The 17,461-nt window shown below is 42.7% G+C and overlaps 1 protein-coding gene across 1 annotated transcript; it reads right to left on the reverse strand.

Annotated features, from left to right (window-relative positions):
* Window positions 1-2,178: 2,178 nt before the first annotated feature.
* On the reverse strand, window positions 2,179-5,148 carry LOC147638826 (L-ascorbate oxidase homolog). The gene is made up of 8 exons (XM_086784873.1): window positions 4,718-5,148; window positions 4,484-4,593; window positions 4,108-4,378; window positions 3,897-3,999; window positions 3,417-3,762; window positions 2,931-3,296; window positions 2,766-2,844; window positions 2,179-2,567 (listed from the first exon to the last, which is right to left on the reverse strand). Exons 1-8 carry the CDS (start codon window positions 4,883-4,885, stop codon window positions 2,358-2,360), a joined length of 1,653 nt encoding a protein of 550 aa, XP_086640999.1. The 5' UTR covers window positions 4,886-5,148; the 3' UTR covers window positions 2,179-2,357.
* Window positions 5,149-17,461: the final 12,313 nt, after the last annotated feature.

Genomic DNA, 17,461 nt, shown 5'->3' on the forward strand with positions numbered 1-17,461 from the left:
TAGCATTAGGTTTATAACAAAGTCTAATCTTCATGGCACTTTTTTTAAAAGAATGCTCAACTTACCTCAGCTTCTTCCTCTCACTTTCTCTTGCTCGTCTTGTTATGTTTAGTCTAATGTATGTATATATATATATTTTTAATCGTGGTTTATTCCATGCTTTCTTGTTAGGTATTCCATTTTTCTAGCTAAAATGCATACATTTTTGGGATTTAGCCATTGAAAAAGATTAATCTTATTTAAAGGATTTTCTCGAGCATATCAAGCCACACTCTCTCTTCATGAAGCTGATTCTTCTCTCTCAATGGTATGGTTTTGCTCATCTCCCTTATTGCATTGTAGGTTCTCTCTTCTGCTCTGGGGTTCCTCGTGGGTGCAAGGAGCTTTTAAGCCCGTTATGCATAAATCTCTCAAGCTCTTTTTACGTAGAGCTCTTAAGTTCTTGTTTCAACATTTGTTTTCTTCTTATTTGAAGGATTTGGACAAGTAAACAAGAGTTTTCTCCTATCCCTTATTGCATGCATATGGCACCCTTGACATGCATTTGGGTTCTTGAATTATCCCTCTTATGCATAAGCTCTTTATGCCTAAGGTTTATGCATAAGCTCTCCATGCATGAGCTTATGCATAAGCATTATGCAAAAATCTCTATATAAGAGCTCTGTGCATAAAGCTTTATCCATAAAGTGCTCTTGCATAGAGTTGTATATACAAGAGGTATTTATGGATAAAGCTTTATGCATAGAGTCCTAGTACATCCAACTCTCTCAAACTGAAGTCACAATATGGGTCCCAAATAGTTTTTTGTATTAATTAGTTGGAGGAAACGATTGAACCCTTAGTAGAAGGGAATGTTCAAAGGTGCACATTTTTATTCAAAAGGTTAGTGTGGGGCCAACGGAGACTGTTTGAGATTTTTCTAAAGGTTGTTTGGGATTTTATAAATAAGGTAGGAAGGAGGGAAGGAGGGAGAGAAAGAATAAAGATTTTTTATTAAAAAAATTTCCTAACGTAAATTTGACACATCTTCTCATTCCCTAAGGTTATCTCTATTCACCAAACTAATTAATGAAAAAAAAAAAGTTTGGGACCTTCGGGGAGGCGGGCCTTGAGGTGTAGAGAGTTCACTGGAGAGAGAGAGAGAAAAAAAAAAAAAGCAAATGCTCCCGAACCGCCTCGAAGAGAGAGAGAGAGAGAGAGAGAGAGAGAGAGAGACGACTTGATGCTTGTTGCGGAGAGAGAGAGAGAGAGAGAGAGAGAGAGAGATGAGATGCGTTTTTTTTCATTTATTTGTGTAAAGAAGAGAGAGACAACTTGATGCCGAGGTATGTATCAAAGAGAGACGACTTAATGCCTCCACAGAGAGAGAGAGAGAGAGAGAGAGAGATATGGGAGATCCTTTTTTTTCGTTTATTTGTGTAAACCAGTGAGAGGCAGCTGCCTACGGAGAGAGAGAGATATGAGATAGTTGGCGAATATCAGAGATTTTTTTCCCCATTTATTTGTGTAAACCAATGATGGCTACAAAGAGAGACGTCGCTTGCACGCTTGCACGAGAGAGATACCGCTTGATCCCTTGTGAAGAGTGTCGTCGCCTGGTGGAAGAGAGAGACCTTAGCTAAAGTATAACCTTAGCTTAGGCGGAATATAGGCTGAACTAATTAAACCTTAGCTTAGGCGGAATATAGGCTGAACTAATTAATTAATTCAGACTCAGCCTGAATATGAATATGAATATGAATATGAATATTATATTTCCTCTTGATATACTCTACCTTTGTAAGTTTCATCCAAAAATAATTACGTACACTCACGTCCCACCACTGTTCTCTCCCGCCGTGTCTTCAATTGACACGCTCTCACAAGAGAGTCTAGGCCCACCAGAACATTCCGGCGTTTTCAAAACCTTCTCGGCCGGCATGAAAACACCAGCAGTCACCTCCAACGTAACATTTGTCATGTGTTCATCGGAGGCTTCTGATTTGGAGGACGGTGGTCACATGATGATAGTCACATCCATACCATGGCCAACTTGAGGTCCTTGCGTCCTTTTGGGGACATTTGTGAAGCCGCCTCTCTCTCTCTCTCTCTCTCTCTCTCTCTCTCTCTTACACACACTTAACAAGTTACAACGCTCTCCTTTAGTTCAGTCCGGCTTCCTCGAGGGTACGCCCTTGAACATCAAGACTCATGAGCTTGAGATTAGAATAATTTTATTTGCCAACACGCGCACGCGGGAATCAGTACTACTGTGCGCCCCACTAGCTAGTCAAGAAAAGCAATATTTAATTTTACCGGACTCCGGTGACGGATCACTCTGATCCACATTTAGTGACAGAACCCGAAAAACAAAAACCCTAGCGGCGGTGGCGGCGCCTGGCGGCTTGACCACACAGCAGCACATTGGTGGGTATGGGAGCTTCATTTCTGAAGGAAATTTCTGGATTGAAAACGCGCATGTAGAACTGTTGCCCCAGATACTGCCTTTCCCATAGCTGGGACCTCACATTCCACATGCCCACATTGTCCAGCTCCAACAAAATTGCCGTCCAGGAATAAGGGTATACCTGCGGCCATGCCGCCAATCAAAATAAATGGGTATCAATATATATTAATTGATTACATTAATAATCAGCATGTGATCGTTACAAATCCTAACGTAACGCTATGCAAACTATGTCGACGGCCCTCGGCCTAAAATGTGACCACCTTGTAATAAAACAATTCTGTCGTGTATTCAAGCAGGGCATTATAAATTATAATACCTGAGTAGTAGATCTGGAGATCGCGTCGAATAAGTTGTATTGACGTCTATTGTTGGGCGTCCAAACCCCCCCATCCATTCTGAAATTATTACCATGTAAACAAAACGTAAGTCTTCAATATCAATCAAGCTTTCCATAACCGTGCCAAGGTGTATCAATTTGTACCCGACAACGAAGAAAGAGTAGCCATCTATGTGCCAGCTATTAACCACGTTCTCGTTGTTTTGCAAAACCACCTCCAGGAACGCTCGGTAGTCAGCGGAGAGGACGCCAGCGCCCACTCTTGCCGAGCTTCCGCTCGGTCCGTCCGGGATGGAGCCAAGCGAGAAAACACCCTGAATCTTGAAGTAGTCGGCGAGCTTCAAGGGAGTGTGCGGTTCGAGATACGAAATGCCGTTCACCGCATAGCGCTGCTTATTATTGATGAACGCTCCGGAGCCGTACATCAGAATTGTTCTGCTTACATTTATCATTCCGTAGTGGAATGACCCTTGTGGGTTGGGACGAGCTGCATTTGCAGTCAAATTCCACCTGAAAAAAAGAATTATAATATTGGCATATATACTGACTAATTAAGTGGATTACCATCAGCAGATTTTGAATTCATTAATGATGGTTTCTTCTAATTGAGATATATTTCATCGTGTTTACCTTATTGTCCTGGCCTGATTTAAGGAATAATCAATTTGAATAGTTGGTCCTCCAGGAAGAGGGCCGGAAACTTTGAATTTGGAGTTCACATAATGTACAACGCCAATCCCGTTCAAGACCGGGTTTGTAAACCTTGTGCTGGCCACCATGTAGTAGTCACCGGGGGCTTGATTTGTAGTAACAAGCACCGAGTACGATTGGCCTACATGAATGTCGAGGTTTTCATAGAGATTTTGTACAGTGTGAGAGCCCTCTGTCTCCACCATGAGCATCTTGTGGCCTTGTATCCGGAAATTCAAGGAAGTAGAGATGCCTACATTCGAGATCCTCAACCGATACGTCTTTCCTGGACGTATAACATGAGGTGTTAAAACGTAATGCGGATGGTTGGTGGCCGCGGTAGTAAACAACATTGGTAATTAATGTGCTTGATGTTCTAATTGACATGCACGCAGATTGGTGGGGGGGAGGGAGATGAACCGGGCTGAAGCGTTACGGTTGTGCCGAATGGACCCCTGCCATTGATGAGGACTCCATCTGGCGAGCCTAGCTTACCCCCAGCGTTCAATTTGGCACGAAGGGTCTGTAAATCACACGATTAAAAGCGTGAAGAACAGCAGAACAAGCGCTATTCACTATAAGAATCAACGTCAAGCCCGCCCTCGGTTCCGTAATGGTTTGGGGGAATTACCGTGTGATTAGCATTGTACCAATCCCCGATTAAGACGAACAATTCACCGTCAGGCGAATGGTAAGGAAGAGGAATGATAATACGGTTATCTACTTTGAAACCACCATAGCCACCGGCAGCTTTGTGTAGTTCCGTGCTTGGGAAGTAGAAATAGGAGCCGATCTGGTCCTTCACTTGAAAGTTGTAAGTGAAGTTGCGTCTCGGAGGAATGGGGCAATTTGTGCCGCTCACACCGTCTTGCCAGGACGTTCGCCTCTGCCAGAGTCCATTCCTGCATTGTTCGGAAGGCTTTTACGTTTGCTAAACCAGACCTCAAAGAAGAAGATAGTTAAGGCGGCGCATACATGCATGCAACCGTAGCGGGTTGAAATCTCACCATGTTATTAACAAGGGCTCGTCTAGACTGTTGTAGACGTTGATCACCAGATTGTCGTTTGTGACTGCATCAATTTCAGGGCCGGGAAATTGGCCGTTGATGGTAATTACCTGCAGGTTCAAGGGGGAGAGCAATTAGCGTTTCCATTAGAATATCTACGCATATCCTGAGCTGTACCGAGAAATATTGATCGGTAGATGCAACAATTTGCCGAGATAACTAATCACCAGCTACCTGCTTCGGTATACTGCCAAGGATGGCAAGGCTGCGGTAGGTGACGTTCCAAGTGATGAATTTGAAGGCATCCCCTGCGTGAACTGGATGGAGGAGGGGGGACGTGGCCAAGACAACTAGCAAAGCCAAAATGGGAACTAGGGGTGTAATTGACATGGAACGTGCCATATTGCAGGCAGTCCGGCGACAGCGCCGACTACAATCAGAGTGTGGCCCAAATTTGCAGCTATTTGGCCATGTTTCAAGAGAGTGCTCAGAGGAGCATCAACAAGCTTATTTGGCCGAGCAGCCTCGTTCGTTTGTGTGGCTGGAGAAGGTGCCGGGAAAGACAAGAGGTGTGGAATGACGGAGTTAAAGCCGGACGGGGTAAAAGCTGCGTTTTAAAGGTGGGCGGAAGCGCGCCAGGCTGGCCGCGCACTAGTAGTGCGCCTACTGATTGATCGGCGGCGGCTGACTTCCTCACCCACGCATCCACCCACCACCACTTCACGGACCACGGTCCACCACCACCGCTGGAAGATCACCTACGCCTAAGCCTACGCCTACGGTGCTCTCTTGTCACGGTTCAGTCCAGGACTTCCCCTGAATCCCCTCCTCTCCTCTCATCAGCATGTGATTGTCGGAATGGCCCCGTACTTTCTGAGCTCTCAGGCTCTGCCGCTTTTTGGCACCGACGCCACGTCACCCTCAACCCAAAGCAATGCCCTGCCACGTTGTACGACGCTCGCTTCTAACTTCAAACCTTGAGTTAGAGTTACCTGTCTATTCTACTATACTCCTCTGTATAAGCTTCAGCCTTTTCGCCTTCTAACAACTGAAGAAAGTGCTCTCGCTGGCTGCTTTCCTTACAGCGTGTTATGTTGCGCCTTCCAGCTGTCCATCTCCCTAGGAGTGTCTAGGACCCTTTTTGATGTTTTCGTTTTTCAGTGCTTGGTTTTTCCCGGGGGAAGGATACCCTCCCTTTGTTCGAAAAAATTGCAAGTATAGTAGATACTAGTGTGCTTCTGCGGTATAGTAGCGCGGTATAGTAGATACTAGTGTGCTTCTGCGGCCACTACCCCTTGGTACACGTGCTAGCGCGACATATTAGGGCCTTTAAAGAGGTTTCAAACAAAGCACTTACTATAGCAAATCTCTCTCTCTCTCATAAAGACATACAAACAATGCCAATAAAAAACCAATATAAAGGAAATATGCACCCAAAATGCTTTTTTAGTGTCATTTATTAATTATTAGTTTTGCAATTTTTGTGAAATCTTTTTTTTATCATTTATATGTATATTAGGTATTAACTCCTCATGCTGACCACGTGTTCGTACGTTTGAACACGTGGTTGCATTTACTATCATTGAATCCATGAAAATGTCTATTTATTTCTACTATCATCTTCACCTCTTCCTCCTCTCACACGGCTACGTGCTCTCCTGCCTTAGCTTGTAAAGGCTTCGAAGAAGTGCCCAGCCACAGCACAACTTAAATGTGCAAAAGGCTTGGAAGCACGTACTTGTGCTACTGTGGTGGGTGATCTTGTGTTTTCTTTGCCATATGCATGTAGCATAGAGAAGAGGATGATATTTCGTGTAGCGTATGTCTCCATGTAATGTACGCTATCTCCGTCTTCACATTGTATGGCAGCCAATTATTTTTCAAGTTATTTAACTGTTAGCGGCTATCCATAGGACTGCTAGAGACACACCGTCTGTTACATATCATGTCGGACTTGGAGGCGATGCTCTCATCCCTTCTGTAGCCTTCACGATATTGTTTATGTAGATGAGTGGATAGCACACCATCGCATTGCTCCAATATCACATGGCCTGGCATATCGTTAGGTCTGTGAGCTTGGTCCGATTAGGAATGGAGCCTACTTAGACCTTTTCCTTGATAGCCTGGAGCGGGGAAACCCCTTACTATTTTGTGGTGTTCGTATCCTCGTATGGTGGCACATTTCTATAGTCGATATGTTGCCAGAGGATACCAAATAACCGCCAGATTCTCATATACTTTGCAAAGCAATTATATGGAGAGCTTGTCTTAGGGGAGCAAGTGGACTACACTAGCTATCGGCCTGGCACGGCGATGCGAGTCCAGGTCGTCTCCAGGACCAGGGTAGGTGACCTCCACCAGCCCTTTGTGTATTTGCTACTACTACAGATCCTATGTTTATGCCTTTGTCTACAATCGAGGCACTATTAGGCGTCCAAGAGGGTATTGACGTACGGAGTACCACGGAGAGAATCCAACACGTGGTGCGCCTATTTTCACGATCGATACCGACAGATGTCAAGGTATTATTTATTGCTTGTTTAGGTTTTTCATAGTCATTTATTTACATGTTTATATGTACTTTTCTATATTTTTAAAATGAGTGGCATGGTTGATTGTGTCACGTAGGGTCCCACACCTACCAGTGTTGAGAGACTCACTCAGGAGTTGATAGAGGCGAGAGTGGAGATCAACCGTCTTAGAGCAGCATTACAGACGGCAGAAGCAGCCACTGTAGAGGTGCGCCATGCAAGAGAGTCTGACATCCACCAGGTCGGTCTCTTTCGTATGTAAAAGAGTTATAATTAAGGTCTAAAGTTATAAATTTCTTTAAGTAATACCTAATGAGAGAGACTAATCAATTATTTGTATGCTTTACTGTTTGAGTAGGCCCGAACTGAGGTAGAGAGTGCTAAAGCTGAGGGCGGAGCAACACATAATTATGGAGAGGATTGCGTAGCACAGGGCAGAGAGCACTTGATCCTGCATGTTCGGGAGTTCTGCAGGTCTTCTGACGTGATAGTGCCTTACTTGCCTTTATATCCACGACCTGTTTTACGGAGGTTTTTCAATGACCTCTCCCTTAGGATGCACCACCATTCCTTCATGACGCCTGCTGCCCTCTATGCCTCGAGGACATTGACATTACCAGTGGATATGCTCTGGGATATGGACATTTTTTCCATTTGTCTTGCATCGCCCAAGAGCTAGTATGCTTCTTGGCATGTCCCTCTTGCCGACGAGCACGAGTCGACCTAGTGACATATAGAGTTCTCGGCATTGATGATCTTCACCCAAGCTTCGCTCGAGTCGATGCTAGGACTGGCAGGCCACATCAGCCTATTGACTTAGGACTCGAAGCCGTCGATGACAGAGATCAAGAGCCTGAGGTGCCTCCAGATATTGAGTGGAGTGCACACGAGTTCGATGGATACCAAAGAGCCCTTCTGGAGATCCAACTCACAACACACAAGCGTGTGGGTGGTGCTAGTCCCAGTGGCACCTCGGGTGATGGTGATGGTGATGGTGCTAGCAGCAGTGCTGCTTCACATGAGCAGTGTTTCCTTATAGCAAGGAGCTTACACACAGAGTGGCAGGAACGAACCATTGTTGATTACAGATTTTGGGTTTACAGACAAAGATGTCTTGCAGTAGCACAACGTAGAGAGAGGGAGAGGGCTGTAGAGCAGCTTATGGGACTCATGGGCTCCCAAGTACACCAACACCAGCTTATGATCATGCCTTTGAGGCAGACCTTTAGATATTTGATGACCCCTACAGCTGACACAGCCTCCTTGACGTGCACGTCGACCACCAATTAGAGATGAAGATTTTGATTAGGTTTTCGTTGATATTGACTAAACTCAGACTAGCTAGGTTAGCTCACTTACATTGTACTTAGATTTTTTGGCAGTGACTAATCTCAGACTAACTAGGGTAGCTCATTTTCATTATGCCTTGATCTATTGAGCTAGTGGCTAAACCCATAGTAGTTGGGTTAGCTCACATTCTAATGTACTTAGTTGATTTTTATATTATTATGAGGTTTTTCATTATTCAGGATCATTGCATTTTAGTTGATGTTCGTGGTTTTTGAATTTTTTGAACACTTTGGCTATCATATTATTTATTGAAAATCCCTATGCCATCATACCAAAATATGCTCCAATAATGACCAAACTTTGTAAGCATGTGGGGGGGAACCACCCCCACATGCTCGCAAAGTTTGATCACCATCATCAGAGCATGTTTGGATTAGCAATTAGCGCCTAATGCGGATTTTTCAAGTCTCTTAGTGCTTGAGAGGCTATGAAAAATCCCGCTTTTCCCCATGCCATCATACCTAAACATGCTCCAATGGTGACCAAACTTTGCAAGCATCGGGGGGGACCCACCCCCACATGATCGCAAAGTTTGGTTAGCATCAGAGCGTGTTTGGATTAGCAATTAGCACCCAATGAAGATTTTTCAAATCTTTTGGTGCTCAAGAGGCCATGAAAAATCCCACACTTCCCCATGCCATGTACCCAAACATGCTCCGCTGTGGTGACCAAACTTTGTGAGCATGTGGGGGGACCCACCCCACATGCTCACAAAGTTTGGTCACCATCATCAAAGCATGCTTGGATTAGCAATTAGTGCAAAGTGAGGATTTTTCAAGTTTCAGTGTTCTCGAGAGGCCATGGAAAATTCGCTCGTCCCCATGCCATCGTACCCAAACATGCTCCGATAGTGACCAAACTTTGCCAGAATGTGGGGGGGATCCACCCCCACATGCTTGCAAAGTTTGGTCATCACATCAAAGCATGTTTGGATTAGAAATTAGTGCCTTATGTGGATTTTTCAAGTCTCTTTGTGCTCGAGAGGCCATGGAAAATCTCGCTGTTCCCCATGCCATCATACCCAAATATGCTCCAATATTGACTAAACTTTGCGAGCACGTGGGGGCGACCCACCTCCACATGATCGCAAAATATGGTCAGCATCATCGGAGTATGTTTGTATTAGTAACTAGCGCCCAGTACGAATTTTTCAAGTCTCTTAGTGCTCGACAGGCCACAAAAAATCCCGTCTCTCTGCTCCATGCCATCGTACCCAAACATGCTCCGATGGTGACCAAACTTTGCGAGCATGTGGGGGGCACCCACCCCACATGCTCACAAAGTTTGGTCAGGCATCGAAGCATGTTTGGATTAGCAATTAGCACCCAGTGTAGATTTTTTAAGTCTCTTAGTGCTCGAGAGGCCATGGAAAATCCCGCTCTTCTCCATGCCGTCATACCCAAACATGCTTCAATGGTGACCAACCCCCACATCCTTGCAAAGTTTAGTCAACAGCACAGCATGTTTGGATTAGCAATTAGCTCCCAGTGTAGCTTTTTCAACTCTCTTAGTGCTCGAGAGACCATGGGAAATCCCGCTCTTCCCCATGCCATCGTACCCAAACATGATCCGATAGTTACCAAAATTTACGAGCAATGCTCGCAAATTTTGGTCAACATCGGAGCAGGTTTAGATTAGCAATTAGCACCATGTACGGATTTTTCAAGTCTCTTAGTGCTTAAGAGGCCATGGAAAATCTTGCTCTTCCCCATGCCATCGTACCCAAACATGCTTCGATGGTGACCAAAATTTGCGAGCATGTGGAAGGGACACCAAGCATGTGGGGGGGGATGCCTCCCCCACATGCTCGCAAAGTTTGGTCACCATCGGAGCATGTTTGGATACGATGGCATGGGAAAGAGCGGGATTTTCCATGGCCTCTCGAGCACTAAGAGACTTGAAAAATCCGCACACGGCGCTAATTACTAATCCAAACATACTCTGAATGTTGACCAAACTTTACAAGCATGTGGGGGGGTGGGTCCCCCCCACATGCAAAGTTTGGTCACCATCGAAGTATGTTTGGGTACGATGGCATGGGGAAGAGCGAGATTTGCAAGTCTCTTAGTGCTCGAAAGGCCATGGAAAATCCCACTCTTCCCCATACCATCATACCAAAACATGCTCCGATGGTAACCAAACTTTGCAAGCATGTGCCCCCCTCCCTCCCCCCCCCCCACATGCTCGCAAAGTTTGGTCACCATCGGAGCATGTTTAGATATGATGGCATGGGGAAGAGCGGGATTTTCCATGGCCTCTCGAGCACTAAGAGACTTGAAAATCCACACACGATACTAATTGCTAATCCAAATATGCTCTGATGTTGACCAAACTTTACGAGCATGTGGGGGCGGGTCCCCCCACATGCTCGCAAAGTTTGGTCACCATCGGAGCATGTTTGGGTATGATGGCATGGGGAAGAGCAAGATTTTCCATGGCCTCTCAATCACTAAGAAACTTGAAAAATCTACACTGAGCGCTAATTGCTAATCCAAACATGCTCGGATGGTGACCAAACTTTACGAGCATGTGGGTATGGGTCTCCCCCACATGCTCGTAAATTTTGGTCACCATTGGAGCATGTTTGGGTACGATAGCACAATGTGACATGGGGATTTTTAACAAACAATATGATAGCCAGAGTGTTAAAAAAATCTAAAAACCATGAATATCAATTAAAATGCAATGATCCTCAATAATGAAAAAACTCATAATGATATAATCATCAACTAAGTACATCAGAATGTGAGCTAACAAAGCTACTCTGGGTTTAGAACACCACTAATTCAATAAATCAAGGCATAATGAAAATGGGCTACCCCAGCTAGTCTCACTGCTAATAAATCTAAGTACAATGTAAGTGAGCTAACCCATGTAGTCTTAGTCTAGTCACTATCAAGATAGAGATCTAGTCAACATCACCCTCTCTAACTCTCAAATGCACTAACTCGAAGCAAAAAACACAAGCGAGATCTCTGTTTTCAGCTCTGTACTCGATCAAGAGTGAGCCTGGTAACAACCACTAGATGAGACAACTGAAATGACTCTAACTCCCACTTCCACTGGTGGAACTCAAAACTCTCCCAACAAAGTCCAATTTGCTGGTAGAACCGGCCTGCCACAATCATGCTATGGGCATCAAAAGAAAACCCATGATCATCCATTGTATTCTGGTCAAGGATGCACTTTGGCATAGTGCAACTCATCAGATAGTAGTCTACTCCCTCGCTATTGCCCTCACCGGCAATAACGGTAAATACATCACTCTCTTGTAGCAAATCTGTCAGGTCATCATAGTTGGCCACCATGAACACAAGATCTATGTGCTCATCGGACAACACTAGATGTGAAGGATGCTCGGGGGAGAGGACTATCTGTATCCATGCATCTGCCCATCCTCTCGAGGCACAATGTGACCAATCACCATCTATACATGCTCCATCCTCTCGAGGCACAATGTGACCAATCATCATCTATACATGCTCCACAAAAGCATGTAAATTGTCGTGTGTAAATCGTGGGGGCTACCATGCACGTGCTCCTGATGGAATGTAAGCCCAAGGTGCCAGGTATTGTGTCACAATCATGGATGCCTCTACAGTCAATCATGCCACCATCCACATGCCAAAAAAATATCCTAACAATCTGAGCATCACGTTTGGGATAGGATGATGCTACACTCCCACACAATTGTTGGGAGCACCATTGGACCATGTGGCATGCATCCTTGAACTGCTCAGCATCTTGTTGCATTGATGTTGTCTCATACCATGTTTCACACACGCGCACACACCATCACGCTCTCCCTTCTCGTGACCAGTCTCAAAGAATGACCAAATCACTGGGATACTAGACTGCACATGCCACCTATAAACCCATAAAAACAAGTCTTAGTTATTGTTTTCTTTAAGATATTCCAGTGAATTTAGATTAATTATAAATCTAAGAGAACTATAAGTACTACCTGTAGAGCCAATAGAACTGTCATAGGACTTGAACTATACACCACAGCCATCCGACCAAACCCATCGTTGGCCACATGTGACACCACAATCTCGTTAAAAATCATCATGGAGACGAAAATAGTGTTGCACAAAATGTGCATCATGTGAATGATCATCATCACTGATATAGAAATGATACTCTCGAATAATGACACAAGCCTCCGGGATACTCGCTATCCCATCTACATGTGCCTCTGCATGTCGATAGTAGCTCATGTGGACCATAATAGCAATTGGTGAGGTAAGGAAGAGAGACGATTAGGACACAATATAATCAATTAAGTAATATAGCTAAAACACGAAATAAATATAGCTCAAACACGAAATAAATATTATAAAATATAACCATTACATGCTCTGAGAAGTAATACTCAGATTGTATCTCCTAAAAAGGTGTGAAGGTATAGTTCTCTGTAAAATCAACCACAGAGATGACCATACCAATAGGAAACTCTGCCATACATGCTCAGAACTGACAATCCTGCACTTGGCACAATGACTGTGTCGTATATAGGGGTAGATCTGCACTTGGCACAATGACTGTGTCGTATATAGGGGTAGATCTGCTCCCTAAATGTGGCTGTGAAGTTATAACATTGTTTATGTTTGTCCATGAGCTGCAACTTCCTGGACTGCCCCCACCACTCTAGAGCTGGTGTGTCACATACTTATAACGTCGCTATGGCACTATCTCTTGGTCACTTGCATCAAGATCTACCATCTGTAGATGTTCAAGTGAACCACATGATGTGCGATTCCAGGGCATCATATGGAAATGGGAATCCTCCGTGTGTGCACACAAAAGAGAGTGGATGAAATCACGAGGATTGCGAGGCAACTCTCTATGCCCACTAAGAGAAAGAAACACATCATAAAAAAGTTAGAACTCAAAATGGTAGTGACAACATGTGTCACACTGTCGTCGTGAGTACCTCACAAACCAAGGCTTACACCCCTCAAATGACTTTTGCCCAATTTTAAGGTCTTGATATGATGCCACAAACTGAGAATACAACTCTGTTTGGGTCATTTCAAGAAAGTAAGCACCGTGCTCAGTGAACACTCCTCATCACTCTCTTACACAAAGCTTTCTTGAAAACTGGTGAGGCATGACAATTTTCCTCCCAAAAAAATTCTATCAAGGCTCTAGTGGTTTTATCTAGTAGGCGATCATGCCTAGCTACACGACCACTACTCGCCCACCACAAAGCACCAACCTCATTGGCATCTAAGCTTTGCCGCCACCGCCTAATAGACCCAACTCTAAGTGCATATGGTGCTAAAGGATGCAAGATGTGGCACTCACCTTACCCTTCATTTGGGAGCTACTTATGGCTGCCACAATAGCCCGTCGAGCAAAGCGTCCACAGAGTTCCTCTTCTTGTTAACTGTATAGAAGGCGACGAACACTTTGTAGCACCGCCATGCCAGCTCTTCTCTGTCTTTGACCTCCAATGTCACAAAATGCCTTGCAGTTGGCCATGTTAGGCAAATCAATCAAAGCATCAAGCACGCATGCCGATGATGAAGACGTAAGGTCTTTGAAATAGGATTGGAAGATTTCATGGGCACGACGATGCGTCCCTGACTTTGATAGGTTTTTTCCTATCCACATTATGGGCGCCCAAAGGAGGGGGGTGGGTTCTTGTGGAAGAGAAGGGAACTCAGGAAGGACTGGTTCATGTGGATTATCTAAACTAAGGGATAGTGAAGGGGAAGAGGGCAGAGGGAGAGGAAGTGGAAGAGGAGGGGCAAGGCTTGAATCATTGCCCACCAACAACGGAAGATGTTGCTCATTGACGTACTCTCCACTCTCTCTTTCTCTCACGAGCTACCATTTTCCTCTCCTCCTCTTGAACTTGGTGGATGGGAGGAAGTCTAGTCCTATCACGTTTCTAACTCCTACGACTTTGAGAACCCATTCTCAAAGAAGCTAAGAGAGAAAATTTTATAAAGGCTCAATGATGAAATAATACTAGAGATGTGTGTGGGATAGTACTAGAGATGTGTATTTATATAGGAAAAATAGGTTATCCACTTCAAATCTCATTGGATTTCCTATCTATGATTGATTGGATAATTAAGATAAACATAAAGATAAAAAGAAAACTATTATCCACTTAAAAATTAATATTATTAATTAAAAAATATTTATAAATCTAATATTTATCATTACTAGATATAAAAATATATCTTTTGTTTAATAATTATATAACTGTATTTTCTTTCATAATGTATTTTTTAAAATTTTATTCAAAGGTTTTTCTTACACATAAAATATTTTCAAGAAATATTAAATTTAAAAAATTAAATTTTTTAAATTAAATAACATGAACTTTAAAAATAATATTATTTATCTAATTTTAAAATATAATTCTTCAAAATTAGTGATTTTAAATTCTTTTATATTAATAAGTTATATATATTTTATTCTTTAAAATTATATTATTTATTTCTCTTTTTTTTAATACTAAAAATATACTAAATTAACTTTTTTAAAAATATTTTTTGAAAAAAATAGAAAGGTGGGAAGAAGGTGCCACGTGTCACAGGCGTGCATACCACATGGCATTTTCTTGACATGTGACACTATTATGGCTGATGTGGCATGCCATGTCAGCAAGTGCAAGGTGGCATGTAAAGGTCACAAGAAGATGTGGCATTAATGATGACTAAGATGATGATATGGGAAGTCAACTAGGTTAACCATGTTGACATGGAGAGTGGAGGTGGCAAGGTGCTTATGTGGATCCTCTCGAAGCTGATGTGGACATAAAGTGGCATCCACATATAAGATTTGTGCCTACCCAAGCCTCACACATGACATGATATCTAAGCTTTGAAGATAAAACCAAGCCTAGATTTCCAAACCTAACTGGGATTGGTTTTAGACTTGAAAAGAAGAGAGTGGACACAATATGGGAATTTTCATGTGGAAGGATTGAAAATGGACACAATATGGGAATTTTCATGTGGAAGGATTGAAAATGGACCTTCCCATAGTTAAATTAAGCCAAAATTTTTATAATAAATTCATGGTAACAAGTATATTGATCCCTAGAGTTTTTAGATTGAAATATTCAATATTTGATTTTCTAGAATTAAATTACAATTGATTTAATGGACCTCTAATAGTCATAACAAATTTTCCAAAGTAAATCTATAAAAATCCAATGGTTAAATTTATAATTTTATCTTAGATCCACATTTTACTAATCTTTCCTAATCTAATCATCACTAGATCCATACAAATTAAAAATTTTAAATGGTAGTTGTGGTGGGAGAACAAAATAGTATGTTTTTTAACAATTCTAATTCTTTTTAAATAAATATAGAAACTAGTAGAACACATAAAAATTACTCGATAAATTAAGTTAAGCTCTATATTATGTGAATTTGTGATATGCAAAGTGCGAACATCATATGAGTAATAATGTAAAAGTCATAAGTAATTTACTCACATTTAGTGTATCTGTCCTCCAAACCTCCGCCGACAGGGCCTATATACAATTTTGGTTCCCAAAGAAAAGGAGCTTTGCAATTATTGGATATTCGATCATATTATAGTTTTAGTTGCCCAACTTTGCATATGATGTTTCATTAGAAGACCTTGAAGTGAAACTCCTTGGCTAACTAGGAGAGATTGCCATTCTTCTTGAAAAAATATCTGTTTTCAGGCTAAACCCAAGGGTGCCCACTAAACGAGACTAGATAACCTCATCTTTTAACCACCCTCATGCAGGTGTAGCCATGACCACATATCTTGTTTCAAAACTCGGTAAACACATTCCACATGAGCCTCTCCGGTCCATCCATAATAGAGTGAAGTGTAGAAGCATGCTCTGGCAATTCACATACATTAAAATCGCCCAACACAAATCCAGGCTTAGCATTGCACAAACACAATAAATTATCCCATAATTGACGACGTTGTGTAACACCATTATGTGCATACAGCCCCACAAGCCATAATGTTTCATCCATAAACTCCACTTCCACAACAATGAACCGCTCCCCGGACATCCTGCATAACCCATGAGATGGCTTAAATTAAGATTTCATTGCAATCATGACCCCTAATTGTATAATGGGGTACCCACTATAAAACACACAAAATTCCTTGTAATCATACACTTGTCGAGCCATGGAATGTTGTTTATGCACAAAACATATCCCATTGACCTTGAAACACAGTACGCCACATGCGATAATTCTTGGATGGTGAACACACACCTTTTGCATTCCAAAGAGCAATCTTCATAATCCATCAAAATAGAAAGGCAATCAATGACAAGTACCACCATCGGCCTCTCTTTCCTTAAAATATTGCATAGGATCCGCAATGCCTTCTCTCTCCATCTGTTCCTATACTCTTCGCAGCAAAACATCCGCCGTTCCTTCTCACCTAAAATATAGGTATCATTAGGTGATGTATCCTATCTCCACTTGACATCCGGATACTTCTTGTCCCAAGCTGAGACCATAGCCCCTTTTTTATCAAATAGAAGATGAAAATTTACTTGATTTTTTTTCATAACTCAAGGTCTCATATTATACTGAGAGTGTGATAGCCTGCCTTGGTTATCTTTCTCTTGAGTCCATCTTGTGGCACCAATCTTGTGGCACCAGGACAAAATGATGAAGAGACACCATGACCAATACCCACATTTTGATTACCACTAGAAGTAGTTGTCCTAACAAAGCGCCTCTCTCTCTCTCTCTCTCTCTCTCTCTCTCTCTCTCTCCCCTCTCTCTCTCTCTCTCATATACACACCTTCTCGATCTCTAACTCTCTCTCTCTACCTTTCTCTCTCTAAATTCCTATTGCTAAATCTTTCTCTCTCTAACTTTCTAACTCTCTCTCTTTTTGTAACTCTTTCTAAATTTCTAATCTATCTATATCTCTCTCTAACTCTCTCTCTCTCTCTCTCTCTCTCTTTTTTAAAAAAATCTCTTTCTAACTCTCCCTTTATCTCTCTATCGGTCTTTAAAACTTGCTTTCTAACTCTTTATCTCTCTTTCAGAACGAGGAGCTACCCCACATGGGGCAGTAGAAGAGGTGGCAGTTCTCAAACTCTCTCTCTCTCTCTCTC

Source organism: Cibotium barometz, chromosome 4 (genome assembly GCF_041138505.1).
Source record: "Cibotium barometz isolate CiBa-2024 chromosome 4, ASM4113850v1, whole genome shotgun sequence".
In the NCBI taxonomy this organism is placed as follows: Eukaryota; Viridiplantae; Streptophyta; class Polypodiopsida; order Cyatheales; family Cibotiaceae; genus Cibotium; species Cibotium barometz.